This window comes from Eptatretus burgeri, chromosome 18 (genome assembly GCF_056783735.1).
Source record: "Eptatretus burgeri isolate ZD-2024b chromosome 18, Ebu_testis_v1, whole genome shotgun sequence".
In the NCBI taxonomy this organism is placed as follows: domain Eukaryota; kingdom Metazoa; phylum Chordata; class Myxini; order Myxiniformes; family Myxinidae; genus Eptatretus; species Eptatretus burgeri.
The window spans coordinates 11,083,528-11,099,861 of NC_140978.1; the positions used below are offsets into that span (position 1 = coordinate 11,083,528).

At 42.4% G+C, this 16,334-nt stretch overlaps 1 protein-coding gene and 1 long non-coding RNA gene across 6 annotated transcripts in view; one reads left to right on the forward strand and one right to left on the reverse strand.

The window, feature by feature from the left end:
- The first annotated feature begins 438 nt into the window (after positions 1-438).
- On the forward strand, positions 439-15,977 carry LOC147008573 (uncharacterized). Of its 2 annotated transcripts, none has more exons than XR_015053190.1 (4): positions 439-663; positions 4,244-4,341; positions 11,583-14,703; positions 15,027-15,977. It is a non-coding gene; the product is annotated as an uncharacterized LOC147008573 (long non-coding RNA). The 2 variants fall into 2 exon arrangements; XR_015053191.1 differs by having other exon boundaries at positions 11,583-13,711; positions 14,428-15,977.
- The window catches only part of SMIM14 (small integral membrane protein 14), a 36,230-nt gene continuing 31,662 nt past the window's right edge, over positions 11,767-16,334 (reverse strand). For all 4 annotated transcript variants that reach the window (XM_085863725.1, XM_085863728.1, XM_085863727.1 and 1 more), the window contains exons 3-5: positions 15,916-15,964; positions 15,544-15,689; positions 11,767-12,419 (exon numbers count right to left, since the gene is read on the reverse strand). In XM_085863725.1, coding sequence (XP_085719851.1) covers positions 12,381-12,419; positions 15,544-15,689; positions 15,916-15,964 — 234 coding nt within the window. In that variant the 3' untranslated portion in view covers positions 11,767-12,380. The remainder of the gene's footprint in view (positions 12,420-15,543; positions 15,690-15,915; positions 15,965-16,334) is intronic.

The window sequence follows — 16,334 nt, forward strand, 5'->3', positions numbered from 1 at the left end:
CAGCCTCTGGTGGGAAGACATCGTTAATTTCGGTTTATTTTTCCCCAGAATGTAACGATTAAAGTGCTTTGAGTTTATAGATCCTGAGATTGGTGGTGAAATGTTTGCGTGATAATAGGACGTCGGTAGTCAGTCATTTAAAAAAAAAAAAAGTTTCTTCAGTCGAATTCGAAGAAAAAAACCAGCAGGAATATTCTGAGGCGGTGTATGGCTTGTACCGCTGGTAGGTTTAATCGCCTGCTTTGGCGTCAGTTATGTATTCATGCAGGGTAGTTCATTTGTTTTTGACAATAAATAAAAAGGGCCAATAAATAATAGTTCGTTCTACAATATCTGAGGTAAAAAAAGCAATTCGGCGCGCGCTCGCATCGTGATTGGTGCGTTGCTGGGACGGATTCGCGCGCTCGCATCGTGATTGGTGCGTTGCTGGGACGGATTCGCGCGCTCGCATCGTGATTGGTGCGTTGCTTGGACGGATTCGCGCGCTCGCATCGTGATTGGTGCGTTGCTGGGACGGATTCGCGCGCTCGCATCGTGATTGGTGCGTTGCTTGGACGGAGTCGTGTTCGAGCGACGTTTTTTGCCTCTGTGAAAATTGATCGGTTATGGCTGAGGCAGAGAGATCGACGAACGAGGGATACAGAAGGATGATGCAACTCCTGGGTAAAAATAATAATAATAATAATAATACAGGAATCCTAATGAGATGTATCACGTGAGGACGTTTTGTATCGTTTTTCTTAAAATGTTGTGGACGGATTCGGACGAAACTTGCTGGACGAGTTTTGTTTCGGTGGCATAAACGTGGACAAGATGGAGACGGAAGTAACTCGAAGGGCACTCGGTGGGGCGCGTACCTCTGCCACATCATGCCTGATCCACGACAACATAATCGGGCGCAATACATTTTTAAATATCATGATATACAATCTTTTTTTTGGCCCCCATCTCTCGATGGTGAAGAATCGCTTTGAAAAAATTAAATAATGCTCATATCCAGATCCGAATTCGCATCGCCACCAAAATCGAATCAATTCGTCTTGGTCACACACCCAACCTGTCCACCAAGTTTCGTCTAAATCCGTCCACAACTTTTTGAGAAATCGTGTTGTACTGTATATCGTTTTTTGGCTCAATCTCTCAATGGTGAAGTCATCACCTTAAAAATTTCTGGTAGTGAGATCTGGATCTTCCCCCAAGATCTAATCAATTCGTCCTGGTCACACACCAAACCTGCCCACAAAATTTCATCCCGATCCGTCCACAACTTTGAGATATTCTGCACACAAACAAACAAACAAACACACAGCGAGGGGTGAAAACATAACCTCCTTCACCTTCGGTAGTGTGGGTAAAAACTGGAAATTTGGAAGGTCGGTTTGGCGTGGGGGAGGGGGGGGGTTAACAAGGGTAGAAGATATGGTTGTTGCATTTGGGGATTATCGGAGAAGGTAGTGAACAGCTATCTTGAAGACCTGGAAGGAAGAATGAGATTGAAGATAATGTGGTAATTGGTTTCACAGGTGGGAAAGAAGAGTAATAAATGAGTGGAGGTGAGCAGTGATCTTGGACGTTGGGAGTTTACACCTGAAGGGGATTGATGGTGGACCGTGTGCACTCTGCTGAGCAGAGACCTGGAGGGGAGGAGGCAAAGAGCCGAGGGAGCGATGCCAGAAAGGAGGCAAAGAATACGGGGACCACCGACTGGTCTGCAATGGTGGAGTGATAGTGATAGTCTCATGGACTCGACTTCATCGTGGGAGATTCGAGTAATCTTGAAGGCCTTGGTTCGCATGGCGTCAAGCTGAGCAAGGTGTGAGGCAGGAGAGTTCGCCCAGAGGGAAGAGCAGTTGAAGGTCTTGTAGATGGATAGGACATACAGTGCCGATAGAAAGTCTACACCCCCTTTCAAAATTTTCACCTTTTGTTTCCTTATAGCCTGGAATTAAATTGCAATAAATCACACTTTTTCCACCTTTATTTACACATAACTCACAACTTCCAAATGAAAAACAAAATCTACAGATTTAAAAATAGAAAACTAGAATGTCTTGTTGGTAAGTGTCCCAAAGTTTCTGGGTCATGCTTCTGGTCTGTACAAATACTGGTTTCTTCCCAGGTAAATGTGGCAAATCTGAAATTAAAACTACTTGCATCTCGATTTTCACACTTGTTTTTATTCAAAATCTATGATCTTGTTGATACTAGGAATGTCACAATTATGCATGTTAATCTCAGAAATAATGACGTTTGAATATACGAGGGGCAGTCAATAACTAACCTCAAAATGTTGACATTAATTCGAGAATGTAATGTGTGTAGTTGTAGATGACATATGTTATATCTATGGGTAAGAGTCATGTTTTTCCTGTTTTAGATCTGGAAACATTGAGCATATGATGTCAGTAGAGCAGTTCCCAGATGGTGGCTCCCTTAGAAGCATGCATCAAGGAGGAGCAATGTTCTGTCATCCGTTTCTTGGGAAGTGAGGATGTGAATCCCAGTGAAATCAATCACAGAATGAAGATCCAATGTGGTGACGCATGTTTAATCGCTGCAGCAGATGAACGACTGGGACTGGAAGTTTAAAAGTGGAGTTCTTTCAGTTCAGGTGTGAGTTGTATCGGCACCCACCTTGCAGACACTTTGTGGAACCCCAGCATGTTGTGAATGATGTAAGTGTGCTGAAACATGGCTGATGTTCATTTGGAAGACCACTTCATCCAGCGTAATGGGACGGTTTTCCCTGAGCAAGCACTCAACTCCTGCGACCATTTGTGTGTCAGCTGTGTGAGGCCTGCCTGAGTGAGCAGCGTCTGCCACACTGGTCACTCAACTTTTAAACTTCCTGTCCCAGTTGTACACCTGCTGCAGTGATATACATGCGTCACCATATTGCATTTTCATTCTGCAATGGATTTCACTGGGATTCACATCCTCACTTCCAAAGAAACGGATGACAGAACGTTGCTCCTCCCTGGTGCATACTTCCAAGGGAGCCATCATCTTGGAACTGCTCTACTGACATCATATGCTCAATGTTGCCAGATCTGAAACAGGCAAAGCATGACTCTTACCCATAGATATAACATATGTTGTCTACAACTACACACATTACATTCTCAAATTTATATCACCATTTTAAGGTTACTTATTGACTGCCCCTCAAAATAAAGTTGCTATGTATTTGCACAACTGTTTCAGGAAATTAAAATGACACCTGCATCTCAAGTGCATTTAAGACTTGGGTTCTCAACTTTTCAAAACCTTGCCAGTCTGAGGGTAATTACCATGTCATTTGACAGGTCAGTGTTGATTTGAAAGGTCTTGTGCTTAGGAGGGAGGAGGGGAACGTCTTGTGGCAGGTCCTTGACATGGATGCAGTTGGCAGGAGCAGAAAGAGCATGTCAAACATGATGTGAAAAGAAGTGTTGGAGAGTGACGTGAGAGAAGCGGGGGTGAATAGAGAGGATCCTCAGCATAGAAGGGTGTGGAGAGGAAAATCTTGTGAGGCTGACTGACAAGAAGGTGGGATTAATTGAAAAGGGTAGTGGGAGTTGTGTTGTATGCAGCTTGTGGCTGCTGGTTCCATCATTTCTTCTGAAAGCACAGTTGTGCCGCTGATGCAGTGACCCTGTTACCAGTAAGATGGTACTCATTCTGCCGACCTCGGAAGGATGATAGGCTGAGTTAACCCACTTGATGTTATTTCAATGGAACCACAGGGGCTCAAACTCAAGACTCTAAGATCTGAAGTGTTAAGCCAACATCAGGCTTCTAGTAGTGGTGGTAGTAGTACAATCATTAAAAACTCAGCTGCCCACTGACCTTCAGAGAAAGGATGTATACCTTAACTGGTCTGAACTACATAACTCGTGCTTAATCGTTAACTAAAATGCCACCAAAGTAATCTGAGATGGGCACAAAAAAAAATCACTGTCCACATCCTCCTAATCCTTTACAGCTAAAAATTACCACACGACCAACTTCTGTATAAGCACACCCATTGATGCAACACCGTCCCTACAAAACATTCGGATGTCTTTAAAAATAATAAAAATTCTCTCTTCAGTTAAGTATGTCTACTTTATTATAAAATGTCAATGGAATTAATTAATTTCAGTAATTAAACTAAATAAAAGTATACATTGGGGTGGGGGGGGGGGGGTAACAGCATATATAGACCCCCCTCCCCCTCCAGTACATATTGTTTTTGATTGTTTTTTCTTTTTCTTCTCTTCAGAAAAACTCAACAGTGAAGTGAGAGAAGTGCAGCTGAGCCACGAGCAAGTGTTGGAACATAATAATTCAGTCACTGGTCTCATCAACAGCTTTGATGAGGTTTGAAATGTTTTATCATCATCATCCTTTTGTCTCAGCCGTTTCCATGCTTGCATGTGTAAGCCGTGGTGCACCGAATGGCTGCTTTCCAGGCTGTTGATCCCTTGCTGGCCCTCTTGTTCAGCCTTTAATTTTAAGATCATCTCTCAGCAACACATCCCATGTTTTTCTCGGATGGCCTCTCGCTCTCCTTCCATTCACATTCATATTTATACACCTCTTCACACAGCTGCCCACCCCCATCCTTTCCACATGTCTGAACCACCTCAGCCTACCCCTACACATGCTTTCTATATCTAACCTATCTCTTAATTCCACATTTGGTTTCCTATGCTTCCGTGTCACGTCACACATCCATCTCACCATTCTCATTTCATTTCATTCACACCTCTGTTCATCCTCCTTTTTTATCACCCATGTTTCACTGCCATACAACATCACGCTGCTAATGCAAACTGCGCGAAGTTTTCCCTTTAATCGGAGAGAGGTCCCTCCTTGATGTCAATAGGGGTAACAACTCCCTAAACTTCCTCCAGCCACTTCTAATTCTTGCATTCACTGCTGCCTCCACACCACCACCTGCATTAATCATATCACCAAGGTAATAGAATTTATCTACACATTCCACGTATATATCCCTGCAAACTAACCTTTCCTCTCTAACTGTAGGCACTTGTTTACCTGCACAAACAGCACATTTGAAGTCAAAAACTCCCAGCAGTTTACCCCTGATGCCACTACACCTCTTGTGCACACAGCAGTTGCAGGATATACACATTGTTGAATTGTTACCTACACCTTTTGGACAGACAGCACAGGGCTACGTCCTCCTGTTTTCCACACTTCCTTCTCCTGCACCACTAATCAGTACTTTTGTTTTCCCTGTATTCACCTTCAGTCCTCTGGTCTCCATACTGCATATTTACCCATTACCTCTTCCACACTGTTGGTTATGAGCACTAGGTCACCATGGTGAGCCTCCTCTAATTCCTGTGATATAGCCACAAGAACCATGATGAATAGGATTGGACTCAAGACTGAACTGAACAAGACTGAAGACTCAAGACTCAAGACTGACTGAAGATAAACATCCACTTTCACTCCATTTACTCTCACAGAGGTTTTTGGCCCATCACACATTGCCATGACTACCATAACTAACCAATCCTCCACGCATAACTTTCTCATGGACCATTGCACCACTTCCTGAGGCACCCTATCAAACGCCTTCTCCAAATCCACAAATATAAAGTTCAGTTTCTTCTTCCCCAGAAATATTTCCTGATTATAAAAATTACCTCCATCGTGCCCCTTCCTGTCATGAAACCAAATTGCATTTCACATATATTAACACGTTGTTATCAATTTATCCATAACTCTCTCCACCACTTTCATTCCATGGTCCAACAACTTCAGACCCCAATAGTTGCTCTGAACTAAGGCATCACCCTTCCCTTTATAAATATTCACCATTACACTCTTCGACCAATCATCTGGGACAGGTGGCTCCCTTATAATTGATTATTTAGTGATTAAATTCACTCCAATATCACGAGACTGATGCCTTCAACATATCTGCGACAATACCAGTGCTGCTCACCACTTTACCATTCTTCATTTCATCGATGGCTTTCTTCACCCATTCATTCTTTATCTCAGGTGGTGGGCCCTGCACTGGCTCAGCTGTTCCCTGTTCCAAGGGAACTCATTTAGCTGGTGCTCATATTAACTCCTCAAAGCATTTCTCATCTCCCCATAGTTAACCAGTACATTTCCCATATCATCCTTCACACATTGTTCTCCTCGGAGATCTTTATTTTGACTGATCATTTGCTTTGCTATCCTAAATATCTCCCCTCTACTATCTGCATTATTTCTTGCATCTGAAAGTGAATCCTGTACTCGTTTTTTATCCTTGTAAACTTTCCCTTCTTTCCCGACGTTGAGCCACCAAGTACTCCTCCTTATTCCATCCCTTTTTCCAAATCCTAAACGGTCTTCTTTTTTCTTGAATTTAAACTGCCCTATCCACCTCATTATTCCACCACCATGTAGCCTCATGTTGAGCTGGGCCCTTCAACCAGCCACATGTCTTTTCGGTAGCACGCAGCAGCCCATCTTTTAAAGAGTTCCATCAACTCTCTACATCCTCTCCTACCATAGGGTTTCCAAGATTCATTTCCAGAAGTTCCCTATAGAAATGTTCCTTTACATTCTGATCTCTTTGTTTCCATACTCTTCTCCTTAGGACGTAAGGTTTCCCCTTTTCCCTGCTCCAACTTTACTTTACATAACACACTAGCAGCCGATGTTGAAAGGCACATTCGCCTCTACCTATTGTTTTCACATCCTGAATCAACTTCCTATCTCATCTCCGAACTAGAAAGTAGTCTATCTGGCTCTTTATACCTCCTGACTCACAAGTGATCAGTCTGCTCAGCCTCTTCTTAAACATTACGTTGCAGACGACCATGTCTAAAGCATCCCCAAACTCAAGTAGTCTTGCACCTTCAGTGTTTTTAACTCCTAAACCTGACCCACCATGCACACCCTCATATCCTTGTGCCAATGCTCCAACATGTCCATTCAAATCCCCTCCGATCACAACTCTCTCGCTAATCACTGAAACAACATGCACAAGTGTGTCCCAAAACTCATCCTTCTCCTCCTCACTTAATTCTATCTTTGGGGTGTATGTTGATACTACTGTTAATATACGCTTATCAAACAACAGCTTTAGGACTATAACTTTTGCATTTACCCTCCTAACCTCCAACACCTTCTCCATCCACTTCTCAGCCACCATAATGCCAACACAACCAGTTCCAGAGTCACAACTTATCTAAAATAATTTGTACCTATCATTTATACCTGTGACCATTCTCACAGCACCTCTCCTCAACCTTGCACACATACATACACTCTTCTGCAGCTCAAAGTTTCCGCTATCTCACCAGCTCCAGCATGCATAGTACCAACATTCAGACTAGAAACTCTAACAACTATCTTGTCATGCCGAGTGGGTCCTTTATGCATGACAGGTTTGCTCCCATTTCTAATTTGTACAGCCATATGTTTCAAAGAAAAAGAAAGTGAGGGAACCTGAGTATAAAAGCCACCCTCCATGGTAAATGCCACAGCAACCCCACACATCAGTGTGTTTACATGACCTGATGCCATAACACCAGCAGTCTAGTGGCCTCGTGGGTGACCCACCCCAGCCCACTTCAGGGACACCCATCCATGCGCGACATGGCACGAAAGCAGACAGGGTAATATTTGCCTGCTGATAGAGCAGCCTCCCAGTACGCTGTGACTGGATTTGGGCTTCTGTACTGTCAGGAAGTAAGTGCCAACTTGTTAAGACACACACCCTGTATCCAATGGACAATGCAGCAACACTTCCCAGTGTCACCTCAGCAACTAACCCAAATGGGGAAGCACACAACTCAGGTCCCCATTTTGCCAAAAGGCATATTTGAGGCATGTTTTTGTGGCCGGATGCCCTTCCTGATGCCACCACATTATCAGCTGTGGACCTTGCCTTTGTCTAAAAAGACATCCTCTACAAGGCAGCAGGGGGATTTGCAATCAGAGTTTCCTTCTCTTAGATGGACTGCCTACTAAGGCTAAAGAGCTTCACCTGCCCTAGTTGGATTGGTGAGTGCAAAAGCATGTCATCACATCTGAGAACCATCCATACTACACCTCTAGGATACCAACTTACTCCGAGATCCTCAAGAGCACTGTTACCGTGGTGTACCATGAGGAGGTAGTCTGGAAGTCTTGGCGAGGGTAGAGGCTATATACCGGAAGGAAGGACTTGCACACTCGGCCTTCTTTTCACTCACAGAGCTATCCAGCAGCTGTAGCTAAAAGCAAGGAGTGGTAAACCACAGCTCACCTTACTACAGCACTAGACGTATACACCTGCCCTGTGGGAAACCACCACCACTGTGTTGTTGTGTCGGTGCAGTTGTATTTATCGATTCCATAACATTGCTAAAAAGTTTTGTTTTCTTCCTTCTGTTCAAAATAACTTCCAATGACATTGCCAGGATACTTTAATGTTGCTCCAGTGAAAATGCATTAAGATTTTTTTGAAACGGTTAAGGAAGGCCAATACTCTTGGCAGAGCTCCAGGATGCTCACGATGAGTTAAACGTTTCAATGCTCGAACCATTCCTGGACAGGATATTCAACTGAAGGTGGCAAAAATGTTATTTGTTCAGGGTGCCGGCAATAACTCGCCTACTTTCAACGAAAGCCACCGTAGGATCTTTAACATCCACCAACGGCAGATGGATCTTCCGGTTTAACATTCGTCTGATGGATGGTGCACACATTGATGTCTCACCCTGCATGCAAAACATCAGCATGACAGTTTATAGCTGGGTTGGAATTCAAATCCAGACTCGACAGCTCATAGTTGAGTGTGCATACTCATGGGCTATCCTCCCATCTTCTACACAACAAATCAGAAAATGGTTCTCAAGTTACCCAATTGGATAATTTCATCGTTAAAACATATGCAATGGAACAATATTTGAACAATGGCCTGCAAAAGTATTCACCGGAGAATACCCATTTCACGACTGGCTTTGGAGGCCAACTTTGAAATGTGGTTTGCCCAAGAAAGATCATAGCTAGGAGTGAGGCCCAAGAGTTTGAGTGACAATTTCTCAGAGAAGGTTGGTGAGAAAGTAGATGGGAGGGTTTGCCGTATGGCCCTTTGAGAGACAGAGAGAGACGGTGTGTGTGGGATTTCTCAGGGTTAAAAGATGTAATCCAAGTGTTTGAGCAGTTTGTGATTTTTGTCAAGGTCTGAGGAGAGGCTGTTACCTGTCTGTCAGAAGGATGAGGAATGTCATGGCAGAGGGTGAAGTCATCAGCAAAGAGATTGGAAAATTATCTGAGTCAGAGAGATCATTGAAGAAGATTAGGAATAGGATGGGGCCGAGAACACTGCCTTTGGGCAGTCCAGCCTTGACAGGGAGAGGAGATGAAAGGATTCTGTTGAGAGCCACATGACTGAGAGTGGAGGAGATCAGTAACCCAAGAGTGCTGTTGGCCTTAGATGTTATCGGCAGATAGTCTGGCATCCCACCTTGCTCTCCAAATTATTGAAAGCTCGAGATGTGTCCAGAGAGACAGTTCTGATCAGGAGGGGGCGAACCGTGAGGGGGGGGGAGCAGAGAGGGGGAAAGACGTGGTGGAAGCCGAGAAGGGGTGGGACGAGCCAATTGGGGGAGAGAAGGGTACTGACATGCAGGTGTTTGACACCATGAATGGACGTGAATGGGACACAACCTCTGCAAATGGACGTCTTAGGATTGCCAGACTGGATAATCTGAGACTTCATGGGTGGGGTGGTGAGAATATTTTTGGTTGAAGGTATGAAGGAAAATTCTGCTGTAAGTGAAAGAGGAGGCTGGATAAACGAAGCATTTAGAAGTGGAGGTTTTGGGAAATAAGCCTTGTGAAATAACAAGGACAAATGTGTCCAAGAGCCGTGTCCTAAAGGTTTTGTCTTCACCAGAAGAACAAGAAGAAGAAGAGAAAAAGAAAAAAAAACCAACAACAACAACTTCCGATATTTCGTCACGTGCCTTGATTAAGCCAATAGCGAGACCCGTCATAGTGTATTTACTTATTTACGAAATATAGTGTATTTACGAAATAAATCGTGTATTTACGAAATTACAATACATTAAATGGAATAATCTTTAAATAGTAACGCGAACTTTTCGAAACTTTAAAGCAAATGTCCAAATATATTTAAAAGTTCATGATAGACACTCTCAAAAGGCACCCTCAATGCGAGGATGTGTACAGGTGTTTAGTATTTCAGGAGATCCAGATCCTCTATATAAGAGCCGAGTCGTAAAGGTTTTGTCTTCACAAGAAGAAGAACAACAACAACGCCGAGCTCTCTTTGAGTTGCGTCTCGGCTAAAAAAGGAAGAGATTTTGATGAAGAAGAATAATGTGGTGTTGCTGATGGAGTAATGAGCAGACGAAGGCATCTTGAAATACATTTTGGAAGTTTTTTTTATAATGTTGGAACTGCTGCATTAAGTTTTAATTTCTATTAAAAGGCATTTTTATGATTACATGGACATGACTTTTTACTATATATATATTTTCCAAGCAAATTGATTATTAGCTTTCCAACGTTACCCTTTTTAGCCGCGAGACGTGGCTCTCAGAGAGCCCGGCTGCCGCCGCCTTCTCCTCCTTCTCGTCCTCGTCCTCGTCCTCGTCCTCGTCCTCGTCCTCGTCCTCGTCCTCGTCCTCGTCCTCGTCCTCGTCCTCGTCCTCGTCCTCGTCCTCCTTCTCCTTCTTACAAAACCTTTCGGACTCGGCTCTTTTATATACAGGATCCGGATCTCCTTAAATACTAAACACCTGTACACATCCTCACATTGAGGGTGCCTTTTGAGAGCGTCTATCATGAACTTTTAAATATATTCGGACATTTTCTTTAAAGTTTCGAAAAGTTCACGTTACTATTTAAAGATTATTCCATTTAATGTGTTATAATTTCGTAAATACACGATTTTCTCGTCATGAACGACGATCGTCCATGACGGGTCTCGCTATTGGCTCAATCAAGGCACGTGGCGAAATATCGGAAGTTGTTGTTTTTTTCTTCTTCTTGTTATTCTTCTTGTTCTTGCTCTTCTTCTGGTCAAGACAAAACCTTTAGGACACGGCTCTTGGACATATTTATCCTTATTATTTTATGACAGCAGGAACCCTTTAGAATAAAGTGTGACACACACGGATGGATGCGTCTCCCAGTAATAGATAATACATCGTGAAAATGTTGTTGGAATTTTTTTGGGCTTTGCTATTTTCACAGACTCGTCATACAATCATGTATTGGCACAGTTTTGCAGAGAATATTTTCAGTTTGTATGGAGGTAGTCAGGTTTGATGTTCGTGTGAATTGCTTGTGGATACTGGCAGTAACCGAACCAAACAAGCATTTGCACATAATTTTATTTGCCTTGGCTATGGCCACACTATTATTCGCAAACTGGCAACCCGTTTTGGTAACTACAACACAAATGACTGACTATCTGTTGCACACGTGATGTTCGTGCTCCACTCTTAATCCACCCTGCACAAACCATTGTTCTATCTGTTGCCTTTCCAAACAGAAGGGTAGATAAGCCATGCTATGTTTAAATTAAATTATTCAATCACAACTCATTCCCTTCTTCCATATCACCACAGATACAAAGAAGATTGGTGCGAGTTTCAACAGAAGTCAAACCCTGAACTCCATTCACATGATGATAACTATAATCCACCCTCCCCTCCATCCCCCCACCCCTCCCTCACACCGCCTTTCATTGTGCAGTGTTGTTTGCACCGACTCGATGTTGATGCGGCGTAGTGAGTTGCACATTTGGCACCGTGAGCACAACAGTTCATAAAGTTTAATTACTCATCAAAAGTGCATAGCATTATACAGAACTACATAAATACACAATATTTTGATTCAAATTCTGATTACATTTAGATGTGCATAATAAAGAGGCTATTAAATGTATTAACATCTGAAAAGTAAATTTAGTGCCTGCAATTTTGTAATAAAAATGTTTAAATCTTTTTCTTTTTCTTTTAAATGGTAAAGGTTACATTTTTAATCAAGCAAAGCACAAATGTTCAAGTTTATGTTAAATATGACGAAACCCATGCATTTGGTATTTATAAAATGCTTTTGTTTATAAACATTAATTTTGATTCAATTTTCAAGAAGCACGATTCTTTTCAAAGCATGATTCCCAAGAAAAGTGTTCTTTTCATAACCTTCTATAACGAGAAAGACAGAGACAGAGAGACATGAGCAATGAGCGACCTTAAAACCAAGTGTGGCAGTTTCTGGAATGGTTTTATTTATCTAGTTAATTTTGCTAAATGTCATTCGGTCTGCCAACTGCAGCAAAGAATCATTTACAAAGGAGGTTTCACCAGGTTTCAGATGCTGGTGATGGCCAGGGGGTTCTTTCCTTGAGTTATATCCAGATATTAATCCAGAGCTGGTGGAGGAAGGTTGGGTCTGCTGCCCTGAAGGTGCAAAATAAACACATGCATTTAGAAATCTAGCCTGTGATGAAGGTACTGCATACAAAAAGCATGTGAATGTGATTACCAAGTTTTTAGTTCCGACGGAGGTTTAACATGGCCAATCGTGGAGCAAAGTTGTTCAATACAGCTTGGCTCTGTTTATTCAAAATCCGACAACTAATTTGAAATTGGTCACTGGGTTTGACACCAATACTAATTTTTATTATAGACCCTATGCATCAAAAGTTCAATATATCTCACAAACAGTTTCACATGGAGCACCTCACTGCCATTAGAATATTTAAATTGCATCAGATGTGGCAATAAATGCAAATTGTTGCCTGCAGCTTGCTGGCTCGATGACAGAAGATGCCCTTTTCATGTTTGCCTCCTACATCACTACCCACTTTAGAATCCCATGCGAGCACTGGCAACTTGCTGGTGCTAGTAACTTAACAATGGAGCAGTTTAAGCGAATTAGACAAATGGTCCTCACAAACATACATCTCTTTTTTTTTTCTTTTGTATATGTTACACACGAACACCTTTTGTGGGGGGGGGGGGTGGGAGTTTTAGCACTCAACTTGTATGTTGGAGGTTGTAGCTCCAGAGGTGAGGGCACCCAAAGACCATCAAATTGTATGCTTGTGCGAGCCGTTAAAATGCACGAGTACATGTGTGAGCTCAATTCTTTCATCAGTATAATTTAGTTGTTGCATCTGTTTAGATGACGATACAAGAAAAAAACCAACGCTACATGTAAGCACTTTTCGTTTATTCTGCAGCCTTGCAATGTTGTTACGGCATCTGGATAAATGCTTCCGACGCAAGCCAAACTACAGAATGCAGACTCCACTCTGCATAATTGTATCCATAAATGTCGCCATGGGCAAATCGCAAGCTTCCATAATTTGGACCGTTCGCTCGTTTCCTGATCCACGTGTCACCAACAATTACCATTGCGATCCATGGAGTATTTCACAAGACTCATTGAGCTTGATTAAATATGGAGTAAAGTGAGCAAATGAATTTAACAGGATCACGACCATTTTCTTAGGTTTTCCAGCAATTCCACTGCACAAATTAATGATGAAATGAACGTGAGCAAAAAATTAACTTCATCAACCATACAAGCTCAGTGTCTTTCATGAATATGTCGATGGCATTTCCTTGACACACCACATTAAATGAGTGCATCCCGCCGAGTCTTGATTTGAGCTTGCGATACTTCATTCGCCAACTCGAGGAACCAGATTGCTGACCCAAAGAGGAGCATCACAAACCAATTCAAGGTGACTGTCTACTTTTCATTTATCCTACTGTTTTGCAATATCTCTTGTAACAAGTCTGGTCGTTCCAGTGCTTTTCTTTTTTCCCCCACTTATTGATGGGATGGCCACAAGTGTTTTGGTGTCATGCTTTTTGACTGTACAGGTTGGAAGCCTGTACAGTTTTTTTTACTTGGCTGTGTATTGTTTATAATCCAGGTTCCTCCTAATGACTCCATCTTTGCTCTTTACTTATCCGGGGTTCTTTCTGATGACTCCAGTGCAGTATTTGGTCTTCGGTTTGGCTTGTAACTTGGACCTTGTACTTGACTGCCTTCCTGTGTTGGCTGAAAATTGACAGCAGTATATTTGTGCAATTTGGTGTGACCGTTTAACTGGAACAGGCTCTGTTCATGCCAACTGGACCTAATACAGTCAAGTAGTATCACAAGTGCTGTTATATAAGTAAGTCCCAATTTCTTAAACATGCAAATGTCACATCACATTACCGCACTACCATCCAGCATGTACACAAGATAAAACTGAGAATTCACATTTTCACCTTGTGTAATATCTTTTGTTTAAGCCATTTATACACAACCTGTTTGTGAATTCGTTTTTCATCAATAATTTTATTTAATAATTAATTACATTGAGAACATTTTCCACAAGCAAAGCATAGCAGATAGTATATCAAAACTGAAAGAGAGATGTTTGTTTGTCTGTCACCATTTTCTCAGAGATGGCGAAACTTCTCCTTCTCCTCTTTATGGGGCGAACCTTTTTCGACGACGGCTCGCCACCTCGTTTTATCCTACCTCTCCCCTGCGGGTCGAGCGAAACGCTCTGACGTACTCGCGTCCGGATTGGACGAGGGGTTGTCGGGCGACTCGTGGCCCGACAACCATTGATTGGACGAGCTCACGGTGGACGGAGGGAACCTCACCCCTGTATGTGACATGCTGCACGTGGGCGATGGTGGTGATGGTGCGAAGACGAAGGATGAAGATTTAAAGGTATAGAAAACCTGACTATAAAAGTAACTCGTAGCGCACACACGAAATTCCCATGAGACAGAAGGGGATGGATTCAAACTATACACATACTTATCGAAATAACTGAATTACGGGGACTCTGGCTGTTTGTGTGCAAATGGCTTCCAGATTCGTAACAATATATCTTTTTTGACCCCATCTCTCAATGGTGAAGAATCGCTAGAAAAAAAAATTCTCGTATCCAGATCTTCACCAAAATCGGATCGATTAGTCCTTGTCATATACCCAACCTCTCCTTCAAGTTTCATCTGAATCTGTCCATAACGATATATTTTGTTTTACAGTGTATCATTTTTAGCCACATCACTCAATGGTGAAGAGGAACAACTTTAAAATTTAATGGATCCAGATCTTCACCAAAATCGAATCGATTCTTCCTTGCTGCACACCCAACCTATCCATCGAGTTTCATCCAAATCTGTCTAACTTTGAGATATTTTATTTTGTCCGATCTCTCAATGTTGAAGAATCACTTTTAAAATTCCAGCATCTGTATCTTGACCAAACATATGCGTTGCTGTCCTGGGCCGGTCACCTACATACACCAAAAATTTCAGAACGATTGCTTCAAAACTGGACAAAAATAGTGTGACAGACCAACATACTTTCACCAAGTAAACAGACAGACAGATGGATGAAAACATAACCGCTGATCACCTTTGGGGGCAGAGGTAATAAGTCCTCCAATGATACATATCTTGACGTATATCTGATGGTTTGATCAATCAAAGCAAGTTTTACCATGTAGAAATTTAATACTCGGACTTGCAGCTAAACAATATGCCTTTGCCCAAGACTCACACTGGCAGGGGGTGGCTTGGCATCCCTCCGGCCCCGGAGGCTGGCTGGCCGCAGTAGGAATAAAATGAGGGCGATGAGCAGCCATCCAATCACCACCACAGTCAGTGTGAGGTCACTGCTTATAGAAGACTGGCCTGGGCCTGGTACTACAAAACACAATTTGCTGGTCAAAGTTGAGTTGTACAAACGATGTTTCAAAGATGTCATAGGCAGCGAGTACAATATTAATCACTGGCATTTAATATTTATCAGACTCTGTGTTTGTATTTGGGTGCATACATTGGTTGGCAAGGGAGTGAAACAAATTCTGATAATGATAAATGCTGTGGATGAAATATTTTTAAAGATCATCACAAAAAAAAGATTACTTACATTCTTGTAAACATTCTGAATCGGTGCAATAAAACTGGGTGTGGCGCAACTGTAAAACATAACAGTACCAATACACTGAGCGATGATTTGTGGCATTATTTTTTACTTGCAGAGTACCTACCCACCCTCTGGGCAATCTTGTTCATCTGACACATTACATCCCTTTATTTGGGTGGTGTATAGGCAACAGGATGCTGCCTTGATCACTCCCCCCCCCCAAAAAAAACCCCCCCGATTACGGATATGAAGCAAAAACATGCGTACTGCTTATGTGCATATATAATACATCATCATTATATAGTTCTGATAATTCCAATTGTACCTCCTCCCTCCCACCCCACCCCCCCCCAAAAAGAATAAAATTCCAAGATGGGTGAAGATTATTATTATTATTTTTTTTTTCCAAAATGTCATGGAAT